We start from the raw sequence: 14,579 nt of genomic DNA on the forward strand, positions 1-14,579 counted from the left end.
CGTGTACTTGAGAAAGGACACCTGAGTTTGTAAATCTATCCTGTTCACTTTCTCTGTGCACTTTCCTGTCCACTCGACTTTTGGTCTCATTTTTCTTTATCTCTGTTTTCAATCACCTTCTCATTTCTTCCCTTTCCTTCCTTTTGTTTACTTTTTTGCTTGACCTTCCCCCCCCCCCCCCCCCCCCCCCCCCCCCCCCCGTGCATGTCCCTCCTGTACACTCACATACAGCCAACTTTTACCAGTTTGCTTTTATTTGAGTCATTGTCATTGATTATCTCTAAAGTGTCTGTCCTTCTAATTTGGATAAGAAAAGTCTCTTTGATAGAGAGCATATGTCTCTACAACTAACTCTTGTACTGTGCCTGGTAATTATTTCCTTTAAAGTTGCCTGCCAATTTGTATCTTACTGTTCTCGCTTTACCTTCTGTTGTTTTCTCAAATGACTGAGGGTGGAATAACACTACAGATTTTTTTTTATAAGATTGGCGATTTAGCCCTAATTAAGTCGTCCCACATAAACCTGCAACACCACAGTAGAGATTCAACGCTGTTGCAATTCCTTCATGTTTTTCACAGCGCCCCGTGTAGAAAATTTGGCTGGAATGAAAATTCTCACTCTTAATTAGATCAAGGAATTCACAAGGAGTCTTGTACTATTTATCCACCCATTAAAGCCCATTAGAAAGCTGCGATCCACTCCCAAAGCTCTTTAAGTAAGTTGTATAGACAATGACAGCGTCTGACATTTTGGCTGAGCGTTGTTGTAGTTTTTTTTCACCATTGGACATGAAAGCATATAGACGGAACCGTTAAAATGGAGATTGCTTGGCTTCAGTTCCAATTTTTGATTTCTGAACCCAGTGAGTCTGTCAGCTACTGCTTTTATGTTTCTGTATACTGTAGGTGGAGCATTACAAGCATTAGAGACAGGCCGCATGGACAGATTAAGAGTGTAACAGTCTTTTTGTAGTCAACATTTTTTATCAAGCTGTGACTCTTTCCCCAGAATTTAATTGAAAGTTGTTAAAAAAAAATCAACTGAAACTGACAAAATCTATTGTTTGTTATTGGTTTGCACTGCTTTCATTTAATATAGTCATTTAATTCAATTCAGTTTGATTTATATAGCCCCAACTCACAACACTTGCCTCAAGATGCTTTGTATTCTAAGGTAAAGTGCCTTAATTGAGACAAAACCCCAAGAACCCACTATAAGCAATCATTTGGCAACAGTGGGAAGGAAAAACTCCTTTTTAAGAGGAAGAAACCTCCAGCAGAACCAAGCTCAGGAGAGTAGTCAGTACGAAAGACAAACTGTGATTGAAATGTGTGATTTAAAGATTTTCACATTTTTACATGCTGTTTGTTTTCAAGCATCCCATCTATTCTGAAAGCAGTGGCTGTGTCACATTTGTTATGTATATGCAAGTAAAATTAAATTATTATTAAAACCAAAAAAGGAAAGAAATTCATTTTACATTATCTTCAAGTTCCAGTGTTGAAAATCAGTAGCAAGAACAAACACGTTCAAAGAAAGGTCGACTTCAGTTTTGTTCAGTTTCCCCCCCTCAGGAATTTGTTTTCTTATCATATTTAACCCACATCATACTCTACACCCCCTCAGACTAAATTAGTGCCAAGCACAGTCACAACTAAATCCTCATAGAATACTTTGAAATTTAAAAAAGAAGCTAGATATAGCACCTTAGTAAGTAAGATATTAAAAATCTGGTGATGTTCAGTAGCTGGAGGCTTTCACATGCCATTTCACCAGCTGAAATTTCCAACAACATATTGTAATCAGGGCTATTTCATTTTTTTGCTGTTATAAAAGGGCTACTTCATTAATTATGTCTCTCTAAATACTCATTAAATGTATGTACCATGTGCTAAAAGGTTTGGATTTTTTAAACTAATGACCCAACATGTGCTTTTAGTAAAGCCAGTGCCTTAATTTGTATTTGAGTTGACATCAGCACTACAATAATATGTTATTTTAGTGAAAATCACACACTTTTGCTTTATTGGATGTAAATTGACACCAATGGCACACTGTGGACACACAGTGGTCAAATGTGTGGGGAGTAAATTTGATTAAAATTGCTGCTCTGCTGGATCGTCGATGCATGTCAGTGCTGGAAAATAGGACAGTGGGACTGACCTGAAAGGCTTTGTGTTGACACTGCTGGTGAGTGGCCTTTGGCATGTGTTACCTTTTGCCCCAGCGTGTGTAAGAATCATAATAGTACATTTAGATTACGATCATCTCCTAAATTTGATTAAGGACTTACATTTTAATTTGGCTGCAGTTTGCTAAGACACAGCTATAAACCTACACAGACTCCTCATTTCACAGTTTTTACTCATTCTTTCGTTCTATACTCTATAACCAACAGCGGCCTAATAAGCACAATTTGTAACACGGACCTCCATCTTCTCACTTTCTTAGAAAGTACTCCACTTTCGCCCCCCCTTAATTTTCAAAAATTTCATTTCAGGCCGTATTAGCTCATGAATGAAAACTGTTTCATTGAATTAGCGTTTCCATTGTTATACCGCATTTATTCGGTTAGCTATGTTCTGGCTAATTGCATTTCTACCTTTCACCCCAAATTCCTGTCGACAACCTCGGCGCAGTAATTACATTTCTTTTAGTGTTAATTTGCGTGTGTGGTTGCGTGGAAATATGAGGAAAGCACATGCACGTCATGTTGCGCAGGCATACGTGCGCACGTGCACACGCTCATGCATATGCATGCCATACACAGGAAAAACACACACACACACACACAACCATCGTGTTGGCAAATGTCAACTCTGCTTACTTTCTCCTGAGGTTCAGTGTCGGATGAGATTGCATTTCTATAGTGAACATTGCGCACTTAGTCCCAGTGTTATTTTAGTAATGTGTGTGTGAGAGAGAGAGTTTGAGAGAGAAAGAAGGGGGCAGTGATGAGATATGTTGCATAAGGGGCTGCAGTGGAGTGTGAAAGAAAACAGGTGGCTTCTGTTTCTGCCATCTAACTTTATGTGCCATCTTCCCCATTGAGCTTGTGTGTGTGTGTGTGTGTGTGTGTGTGTGTGTGTGTGTGTGTGTGATAGAAAGACAATGGCACCACATTGCTTCGTGAGTGGGGATTTGCACATACCTCGAGTGGATATCTCCATGCGTCCACACGTTACCGCGTCCTGTTTGTGTGCTAATGTGTGCGTGTCTCTCAGTGGTATTTGTGAGTCTGTTCTTCACTTTTTTTAGTGAGCAGGGTTCCGGTTCGTTTAGAAACAATTAGATGAAGCTGCAGGAACCCAAAGACATCATTCGCCAAATGTCACCCAATTAACAATCTATACTGAGCACACAGCAGCACTCTCCTTGTCTCGTGTTCCCTGACTCACTATTTGTCTCTGTCTGTCTGTGTTTTTACTCGCTGCTTCTCCTTTGCACTCGAGACATGCTCAGTAAATAATTTTTGGAAAATGGCAGATTCACATCACACGTTCCCTGACAGAGTAAATTATAAAGTCTGTTTAACTTCTGCCCTTTCCCTTTTTTTCTGCTTCTCTCTCAGATCAATCATCCAGGCCGGTGGTCAGGACTCGGCAACAGCAGCAGCACCAGTCTGGCCCCAAGGGACCGAAGGGTGGTACGGGGTGCACTCGTAGGGGACCTCTCTAACCAGCACTTCCCACAACACTATCCACCTCTGCATAGCCGGCCTTCTGCTTCTGAGCGGCACACTGCCAGGGAGGAGCGCCATCACCAGGGGGTCTTGGCACAGTCGGTGGCCCGTAACCCTGTTCTATACCTGGCTCCAGGCTCCTCTAACCTGTCCTCTGCCACTTCTGCAGTGTCGGCCCAAAGCTCGTCTACCACACCGGCCCAGCTCCAAGTTTCACACCCGGGCCTCAGTCAGAATCAATGCCCAGTGTCCAATTCGGTGGCCGGTACTCATTCTCCAGTTACATCACTGTCCTCCAAGCTACTGGAGGGGGTATCCTCTTCTTCTGCAGAGTCCTTAACTCCAGGAGGAGGAGGAGGAGCAAGTCTGCCAGGTGGAGGGAGGAGAGGAGGAGGAGCAGGAGGAGGAGATCACCATCCCCCCAGCCAGATCCCTCGTGCAGTCGGGGCCAGTGCTTCTTCAAGTCTCCACAGTCTTGTGAGCAGAGGGAGCCCCTCTGCTAGCATCTCTTCATCTGAGCAAGTCTCCCCTCCGCCTCCTACTCCTTCCTCCACCTCCTCTTCTTCCTCCTCATCCTCCACGTTTACCGGCCGTTTGGGACAACCACCTCGAGGCCCGCTGTCTCTGCATAGCTACAGTCGCAAAAATGTCTTCCTCCAACATTCCCTACATACTGCCGAACTGCAAGCTCTGACACAGAGAGACAGTTGAGAGCACACAGTCACACTATTCCACCTATAAGCAGCCATATCATCAACCTAAGTGACAACATAGTGACTTAAAAGCAAAACTGCTGCTCCTTCAGTACGAGTTGTCCATGTTTCACTGCCTCAGTATCGCCCTGAATCACGAACCGTGCGCGCTTACAATCACATTTGTCTCTCTTTGCAATCCAGACGAGCCCTTTGCTGACATTTTGTTCATAAATTTGCTCTGATAAACAAACACTTAGCTACAAGTGCACACACACACACACACACACGCGCACACACACACACATCTAGCTGTGAGTATGAAAAAGGCACTCACCCGTCTGTCAGACCTCCCACGTTGTGTCATGCTGACAGTTTAGATGTGCTTACGCCCACAGACACACAAAGTGCACACAAACTCACAACCTCAAATCCATGCACACATACGCAAATCTTGTCATGCACACATTAAAATACACACTCCTCACACAGAGACATCATCTGTGATATCTCCGCTTCACTATCTGCACACATAAGAGGGTGGTGAACGCGAACAGAGATGAGATGTGTGCATTGTTGAGATTGTATTTTTTATCCATTTATCTAACCTTTTTTTTTTTTTTAAAAGTGAAAACCATCTGCTGCTTAAGGAACTATGGGACTTGCCATGAATTGCGCTTCTAAGTATATATATATATATATATATATATATATATATATATATATATATATATATATATTCTCACATTGCCAAATCCTGCATCAGATCAAATCCTCATTGCGTGACGTCCACTTAAGGTCCAGATTAAGGAACATGTTTAGACGAACAGATGCGACCCTTTTACTGCATGCTTTCTAAGATTTATGAAATGATACAGGTGAGCATTTTGTACCGCAACAAAACCGGGATTGGGGCGACTTTTTAAAGTCTTTTCATAACAATTTCTTGGTGTGGAGATTGATGTCGGTGTTTAAAGAAGTGAATCATAACCAATAAGAGCCCCGTTTGTATAGAAAGAAACGTCCCTCCTTCTGCTCACATAAATAATTAGATTTACTCTGTGCTTCAATCTGGACCACTGTTGTTTTTGTGCAAATACCATGCTGCGATGTTACTTGCATTATATACAAGAATCAACATGTACCTACAATGTTAGATTAGTAGAGTGCAAAAGCTGAAATGAAGGGTTTCATTTAAAAACGAGATGCCTGCGACATGAACAATATGACACCTATATAAAGTTCGCAAAATCCCAGCGAGGTCTTCAAACAGAGCACGGTTTTTCAATTTGGCACAAGCGATTTGATGCATTTCTTCAAATAATGAGAGGGAAGAAGGTGTCAGTTTTTGGAATGAAACCCTTCAAGTCTTCTTCAGGGCTGGGTATTAAACTTACTGGTGCTTTCTCAGTTTTTGGGGATTCAGGAAGAAAAACTACATCACTGATGGAATCAAACAGTCTGATAATTTTTTAGAGAAGCAGATAAGGAAACAAATGTGGTGTTGAAGTGTATATACTTGATCAAGTGAAGAAAGGAAAGAAACAAAAATCAGTTTTACAAACTCATTTGTCAGAAGCACGAGCACCGGGTTTTTCCTCTGATACCCAGCCCTCATATGTTAGCCTTGTTAGATCTTCCTGATCTCAGTTCTGTTGCTTACACTTTAAAGAACTGACCTAATGAGATGGCATTTTTGGTATAACGGCAGTTTAGCTGTTTTGAACAATGCGACACACACATTTTGTTTTGAAATTGATATTAATTGAAACCTCCTTGACCTGCTGAGTCATACATTATTCACAGTTTGGGGACAAGACATGTAACTTTTAATAAGTGATGAAACTTTTTACAACTGCACTGCATAACGACCTGTTCCGTCTGCCGCTGGTGCATATATTTACTCTGCCGGCAAGACTTATCAAACAGCCCTGCCACTCCCGACAGGTTTGGAGTACACAATGTTAGCCGGGCGGTGGGAGCCTGCACATCTGCCGAGTGCAGACGGTTAGTTCACCGCTCCCAGCGTCTACAGATTTCAGAGAAGTTCTTGACCTTGTCTGTTCCTGTCCCAGCACCAGGCTGTAGGGTAGCTGTATAAATCATGTGTGTGTTGTAATGTACACCTCATGAGTCAAGGGGCTGGTAGAGGTGAAGAAAAGCCTAAAGGATGGCAGCTCTGCTCCCAGCCAGGAAGCTACAACTCTCCTTCCTGTCTGTTTTTTTTCTTCTCCTTTTTTTTCCAACCTTCTACATATTTTCTTATTTTGTCATGTATGCAATCTGCTTATTCTCCTCCGTCCCTCTCGTGAAGCATGTGATCTGTAGCTGCTTTTATTTCTCTGTTCCTTTCATCCTCCTTGCCCCTCTGTCGCACCCCTGGTCTCTCCACTCTAGCTCGCTCCTCTAGCCCAGCTTGTATTGTCATACAGCGTGTCTGTTACAGACTCTGTTGCAGTGGCATTCAGTCCTGAGCTTTGGGACCCGCGGCGCTGCCGATTTTCATTCCAGTTTCCTAGTTGGGAAGTAATTTTACACATGGTAAATGCAATTAACTACCTGGTAGGATAGACAGGCGGCAGTAATATGGCTCCTGAGGACTCGGGACTGAAAAACCGCAGCTGTAATGCGATCTAAACACTCCCTGCTCGGTTTGTTTACAGGTGGAGGGGAACAATGTTTTGTCGCTGGCTGACCTCTTAAGAAATTCTATTTACATCCCTCATCTATGCATGGATCATAATTTAGCTGAGGGCATGTGAAACGTCTTAGGAGAGTGTTTAACCCCGTTTCCACTGCCCACTCAGGTGTTATTTTTTTCCACACACAGCTGCGCTCATTTCCACCGTGTTTGAATTTAAAACTTGCCACAGAGGTACTCTGCTGTTTAATGTCATATGTCAATGCCTGAAAACACAAGACAGCAGTTGAAATGTGGCGTGGGCCTGTCTTATGTGAAGACATTTTTCCTTTTCAGATTAAAAGAATAAACTGTTAGGAAACTAGAATCAGCAAAAGTGGTACCTCTAAATATCTTTTTCTTTTCACCTAGCAGCATGTTGTGGATTTAAGACACTACAAACATTTGTTGTGCAGTAATTTATTGTTTTGGGTATTTTTGCCTTATTTATCTGTTTATCACCATAGGAGCAGTTTAATAAGAAGTGTCTTGGCACTAATAAATAAAGATATTAGTGAAGATAATAACCACAACGGACATTACAGTAATAATAAAACTGTCCTTGTTAGAATTTTATTGAATTAAAGAGTTTTTATGCTGTCCTAGCTCTTCAATGTGCTTATTGTATTTAAATCATGTTTTGTTTTTTTCTTTTTGAATGAATAATTGTACATAAATTAGTGATTTGTCACGAACAGTTTGTGTTCTCATATGATCACTATTGATAACAGGGGTCAAATGTGTTGTTTGCTGTCACACAGAAGATTAAAATATAACAAAAACTGTTTGTTTTTTTTTTGTTTTTGTTTTTACATTAACGAGAGGTAATTAGAGGTTACTATTGGTTACACGCCAGAAAGCAAATGTGACAGTTTTAATAAGTGTGAAGGCCATTCTACTTTCTCTCTCCCTGCTTCAGCCTTTTGCTCCAGAAAGTGAACGATGATAATCTGTTAAAACTGCTTTTTCCTCTTCAGGTCCACATGTATGTCTTAAGTGTACAAAACTCTCGGGTAGACACGTGCTGTGAACCCCTGACCAGTTAGTCCACCAATTTATTAGAAATAATCCACCCACATGGATGTGGAAGAAGAAAAAGAAACTCTTCAGAGTTTGCTTGATCCTTCTTTAAAGTTTAGGAATTTTATCTCTCTAACAAGGACTTCTTTTAAAGGACTAACTGGCGGTCGGTATGCTTTGCTGTATATGTTTACCCAAAGTATTTTTCTTCCCCCCACACCCTCACATTTCTTTCTTCATATGAGAACTATTTTTTGTCCACTGTGTCCTTATTGTTAATATTTAATATAATTAAAATTGCCGAGTAAAAAGAAATGGTGGAATCTGTTACTGTTTTATGTTTTCATTCCATTTTCTATTACCAGTGGTGCAAAGTCAGTTGTATCTGAAGAAAGGTTGGAATGCACTTGAGCTGTGAGAATGAGTGATGGATTCTGCTTCCATTAAAAAGTGCATCTCAATAAAGCAATAAATCTCAGGGACCTATGTTCCCTCTCTCAGACTGGGTAGACTGTGCTGCACAAATCTCTAAAGAAAAGAATGAATGAAATCAAAGACTGAAAGTAGAACATACAACAAAGCAATGAATAAAGAATCTTAGGGGCCATCGCTCGCCAAGATTGACTGAGGAAAAACTTTTCCAGCAACAACATTTGAGTGGACTTTTAAAGAGTTGTGCACGGCAGTGGGTGCAGACAGAAGTAATTCTACCTCATTTGACATCAGCCTCCAACCTATCTGAGTAAGTTTTCATTTGACAGTGACCGTAAAGTATGGAAGTGTTTAGAAAATCAATTACATTAGCACAAGTTTGTGTGTGTGTGTGGGTTTGTTTTTTTTTATTTTTTGGGGGGGGGGGGAATGTAGGCTTTTACTGTTTACCCCTTAGGGAGGACCTGTGCACGCTCCTCATTTCTGGACTCACTCAATTAGTGTTGGTAATGTTATGACTGGTTGAGGAGTATACACACACACACACACACACACACACACACACACACACACACACACACACACACACAAGACAGCAGTTCTGATACTAACTTGCTGTAATTGATAGGACAGGAGGTCAGCACATCAGTAAACAGGCTACTGATTAACAGAGCTTTGAAGTCCAAAGAGCTCACATAATTGACAGGATGTGTATCTGTGCGGCTGCTGCTGCTGCTGAATCCTCCGGAGGCTGTGCAATAAGCCTTTCTGGTGTTTGATATTCAGTTCAAAAAATTTAGATGACTGATCTTACCGAAAAGCTGAAAATGAATCATCTGCTAATATTGACAACTGATAACCCCTTAAATATGTCTTGCTTGTTTTCTTAGCCATGTGCCAAAGCACATAAATCTAAGACACTTGTATTCTGATTAGTTAGTGTGTGTGTGTGTGTGTGTGTGTGTGTGTGTGTGTGTGTGTGTGTGTGTGTGTGTGTGTGTGTGTGTGTGTGTGTGTGTGCGGGCGGCTTGTGGTGGTCAGTGCCGTTTCCTGACAGCAAGAATGTTCATTCCTGTTGGCGGGCAGCCTTTCTGTGTGGACGTCTCTCTTAGACTGCGTGGGTTTCTTTTAGGTACTCCACTTTCCTCCCACGTATGCATTTCTGTGTGCGGAAATGGGCTGTAGGTATGCATGTGGGCATGAATGGCTGTCTGTCTCTCTGTGTTGGCTCTCTGATGGACTGGTGATCTGTCCAGGCTGCAAACTGTCTGACGTAACACTAGTTGGATTAAGCTATTAGGAAAATATGGATTATAGTTGCATCAGACTTATTAACATGATTAACAGAAGATGTAAAAGTTAAACTATGGTTCCTGACATTCTTGTTGACTTCGCTTGAATTTTTCTGCAGTATTTCCACAAAAACATTAACGTATAACATGATAGATGGCTTATAAAGAGTAGTCTAATGTAACTGAACCTTAACCTCTGATAAATGTGTCTTTTTTAAACATTTAAATGACTTCCATTCCATCCTTCCATCCATCCATCCATTTTCTTCTATTTATCCAGTTCAGGGTCACGGGGTGGTTCGAGCCTATCCCAATCTATCACAGGGCAAAGGTTGTTCATGAATTCGTTTATTCATTCACTCACTCCATCCTCACAACTGAAGTATATGTGGGATGTTTTGGACAGTGTCACCTGTAAGATATCCAGAGTATAATTCAATTATATGGATTCACTTACCCTAAAACTGGCGATCACAAAAATGGCTATAAAGTAAACCAGGGTTTCTTCTGCTCATCGGTATCTTCTGACCAATCACAGCTCTACTGGCAACAAAGTGAATAATTTAATTGGAGCAAGAAGTCGCTTAGCGTCCCAGCGGCCGGCGTGAGTAACGGACAGAACAATTACATTCTTTTCCACTAGAGGGCGATACAACTTATTGTTCCAATTAAATGTATCGCTAACTGCCAGTATAACAAGAAGACGAAGAAGAATTTATCCCGTCATGCTGCGAGTGAGACAACGCAGCGCGAAATAGTAATAGATTTTTTTGTAAGTAGTCAGTCTGACCTGGAGAAAATTTCGAGCCAGATGAAAGCCCAATCATGAGTAGTAGTCAGAGGAAAGCAAAAAATGTATATTGGGGACAAATCCAGCCAATTCCGCTCTGCCTGGTGCACAGGGGAAAATGATCAATATGATTTTAGTGACATTTTTGTTTGGTGGTGTGCCCTGTGATTTTTCTAATGTGAAATATGTGCCCCGGCTCCAAAAAGTTGGGAAACACTGGGTTAGAGTACCAATGAGGTGACATCAGATAATCTTCACTGGTCTGAGGAATCTTCTAGGAATGGTGACGCTATTTTCTGGAGAATTTATTGGTGAGTAGGCTGTCATTTTTACCTGTTGATTGCTAATCTAAAATGTAACATATGGCAATATACTGCGTGTCTATACTTTTTTGTTCTCTGTTTATACTTTGAAATACGGAAAAGCCAGGATTAAACTTGACCTTACGTGGATAATATAAAATCCTGCTTCAAAGCACAGACTTACCAATCCAAAAAGACACATTAAATACCAACCAATAAATAATTATCTGATCGTACCATACTGATCTTATGTTGTTTTGAAGCTAGCGTTTGTTTGTTTTTCCCTTTTAAAGTTAAATACGCACCCACACCACTGTCTTACACAGACTTAGTGTTCATATTAATTAAGGTATTGATCTGTTCTGTGTTTTGTGTATGTCTCTGTTTAACTGGAGCAAACAACTGTGAGATGAGGTCTGTCTAAAATGCACTGGAAACTGTGAATTAAATCAAATACAGGATAATAATCTGTGCAAAAGCACACAGCAGCTGGTGAAACTATTAAATAAATAAATGACTGGCCTGCATTACATGCACTGTTGGCCTGCAGGTAACCAAGAATCTCCTTTTTCTTTACAATTATAATCCACTTAAAGCGCGGTGTGTGCACACGTTGTACTGTCTTTACTAGTTCTGGTAATTTTTAGTAGTTTTTCTTTTCGCACTGAAAACTTCTGTGCAGATGTACAGTCAATGTCACAGTTGTTGGAAAGACGCCATGGACCAAATACACATCCACAAATGCCATGTGATCAAAATTCCTCACACCTTATTGTAGGTAATGACCACTGAAGGGTGTGGACATACTTCAGACCAGGAGCATATGGTATTATACCCACACACAAGTCAGATACTCAGCCCAGCACTCACACCAAGAAGATTCTGGGTGATACTTCTGCTTCCTCCCATATGTCGAAGACTTTACATTATGTTAATCTTGATTCTAAATTGGTATTAGGTGTGAGTGTGAATGGTTTTCTATGTATTAGCCCTGCAACAGATTGCTGATCTGTCCAGGGTGTACCCCTGAACTCTGGGACAGGCTCCAGCCCCCCTTGTGATCCTGAACTGAACAAACAGTTAAGAAGATGAATGGAAAAGCAACAAGGATACACGCACAGGCGGCTAAACTAATCCTGCAGTTTTATTCACTGTTGCCTCCCACTTCACAAACCTGTGAGTCGCTGATCAGGACTCACGAAAACAACTTTCCAGGCCATCACACTTTATCCACCAGTCAAAACAAAAAGAAACTCAGAATATCAGCCCAACTTGTAAGAGACAAAAGACTTTAGAGGTTGCCAAGAACACAATGCACCCATGCTTTTATGAAATTAGGCCAGGAACAAACTGATCTGACTGACAGAACTGCTGGGAAGCCTGGAAAAATATAAAACTCCATTAGGCAATATTTTTTTTAAAAACAAATAAACAAAAAACCCACTGCAGACTTTTCCACCCAGTGGATATCCACCCAGGTATATTTAACTATTAGCCCACATGACACAAATCAGTTAAAGTATGAGCATGTGTTAAAGATATAAAGCCTACTTTATAAACTTCAGGCAAAACTACATTTATTGTATTTAGCATTCCTTTAGGCTGCAATAATGCTGTCCAGAATGTTAGACTAATGTTTGGCCAGGGTATGTCTTTCATTTCACACATTCGAAAAATCTCTGGAGCTCCTTTTTTCATATGTGCCAAAATTAGGAACATAGTATCTAAAAGAAATTAAGTGATTGTGATATAGCTAGTCCATACTCCTTATTATGTGATTCTCTTTCACCTCACCGCCAGCCTGGCTGACTCTCCCTGAGCCTGGTTCAGATGGAGGTCACTTTGTGTTAAAAGGAAGTTCGTTCTTCCTACTGCTCGCAATAGATCTGATGTGAGAAAGTCATCTAATAGGGAAATAAACTCTTGATCAGGGGTGTCAAAATCAGGCCACCAAAGACTCTAATCTGGCCCACTGGACACAACTAAAAAATGTGAAGGATATACATTTTAGACTTTTACCTGAATTCAAAGGTTTTACAGTTTTTCTTACTGATAAAGACTGATTTTGAACATTTATTTTTTTGTAAATAAATAAATAAATATAATCTATATGTGATCTAATATAGTCAGACTCTATGTAATACTTTTATTTGTGTGTAATTAATCTTACATCAGCGTGTCTTTTATATGGTTCTTTTCTTTTCTTTTCTTTTAACCTTCAACATATATATTCTAGTGTAAAGTGAACAAAATGAACAGACCTGTCAAGGACTGAGGTTTTATCTCCGACATCAGCAATGAAAGAAAAAACAAGAAAACGTCAGAAGATGCCTGCTGTTTTGTTCACTTTGTAGTCATCACATGTCCATCATACATCATACAGTAGTAGCATGTGCTCAGGAGCAGCATTTGATGTTAACTAGTCAAGTCTTTTGCATTTCTCAATATAACTTGACTTCTAGACAGATCAATAACAGCATTTGAAGCGCTGCCAGACCACTCAGTCAGACTGTCGCTTCTAGCTGTTGGCTTAGTATGCTGTGACAGGCATGCTTCCCTTATGTCTGCAAGCCTGCAGTGAAAGGGTAAAAGAGGTGGGTGGTGTTTGTGTATGTGTTGGTATATATGTGTGTGACTCAGACTGCTCTCAATTATTTGCTACTTGAATCGGTTTTATTTTTTCTGGCTGAACTTATTTGGATTCTAACTACTGCCACTGTGACACGCGACTATTGATGCCTGTAGTTGTGACAGAGAGCGCGTGTGTCTTGCAGTCGCCTCACTCTGTCACTCTGCCATTTGTCAGAATCAGTGGGGATGTGTTGGATCCATTTAGCTTTGTCCCCCATCTGTCTCTTGCTCGCTCTTCTGCTCCTCCTTCCTCCATCTTGTCTGTGTGCAACAACCCCCCCCCCCCCCCCCCCTCTCTCTCTTTTTGTCTGTCTGTGCAAATAACTCGGGTTGTCCCCCAAAACTGTCTAAAGCAAACTTTATTATTGTATTTCATGGCCAAAAGACTTTTAGACTTGAGACACAAAGGCACTGAGACATGCACTGACTGCAGCGTGCAGCCAGTCACATTTGGTGTTCAGTCACAACCTTCTTCCCTGAAGTTACAGAGATTATGCACACATACATACACGTGTGTGCGTACAAAACAACACATCTTTTCAGCTCCCTTATTTTCAAATCAAGCTTATTTCTTGTCTAGTTTGCTGCCCATAAATTAGAGAACTAAAATCAGACACAGTTCACACCAATGCACTGTACCGTAGGTGACAGTCTTAAAAAAAGAAAAGGAAAAATAGGCTCACAGAGATTAATCATACACTATAAATACACAGCATTTAGAACCATTCATTTACACATACACTGTCTGTCTGTCTGTATATCTATCTATCTATCTGTCTGTCTGTCTAAAAAAAAAACCCTCACAATGAACATTCACTGAATGTCATGTCCTTAAGAAATGGAGAGAAAAATGCAGCAAAAACCTGTCACACAACCTGAGAGATGCATCTGAACCATCTGCTGTCCACTGAAACCTCATCAGAAATGCTCTCAGTGGAAGGGCGGCTGTCAAGAAGCCATTCTTGACTGAGGTATGCCAAATTACACAAGAATTGGACTGAAGCTCAGTGGCAACAGATTTTATGGAGTGATGAATCCAAATTTGCGATTTTTGGTT

General features: G+C 40.8%; 1 protein-coding gene across 2 annotated transcripts in view; it reads left to right on the plus strand.

The window, feature by feature from the left end:
- Nucleotides 1-5,064, plus strand: part of ccser1 (coiled-coil serine-rich protein 1) — a 129,867-nt gene extending 124,803 nt beyond the window's left edge. For both annotated transcript variants that reach the window (XM_086314606.1, XM_086314607.1), the window contains exon 11: nucleotides 3,573-5,064. In XM_086314606.1, coding sequence (XP_086170732.1) covers nucleotides 3,573-4,394 — 822 coding nt within the window. In that variant the 3' untranslated portion in view covers nucleotides 4,395-5,064. The remainder of the gene's footprint in view (nucleotides 1-3,572) is intronic.
- Nucleotides 5,065-14,579: the final 9,515 nt, after the last annotated feature.

This window comes from Aulonocara sp. 'chitande type north' Nkhata Bay, linkage group LG12 (assembly GCF_057382095.1).
Source record: "Aulonocara sp. 'chitande type north' Nkhata Bay isolate Kocher_YH1m ecotype deep benthic linkage group LG12, A_spYH_male_GT1.1, whole genome shotgun sequence".
NCBI lineage: Eukaryota > Metazoa > Chordata > Actinopteri > Cichliformes > Cichlidae > Aulonocara > Aulonocara sp. 'chitande type north' Nkhata Bay.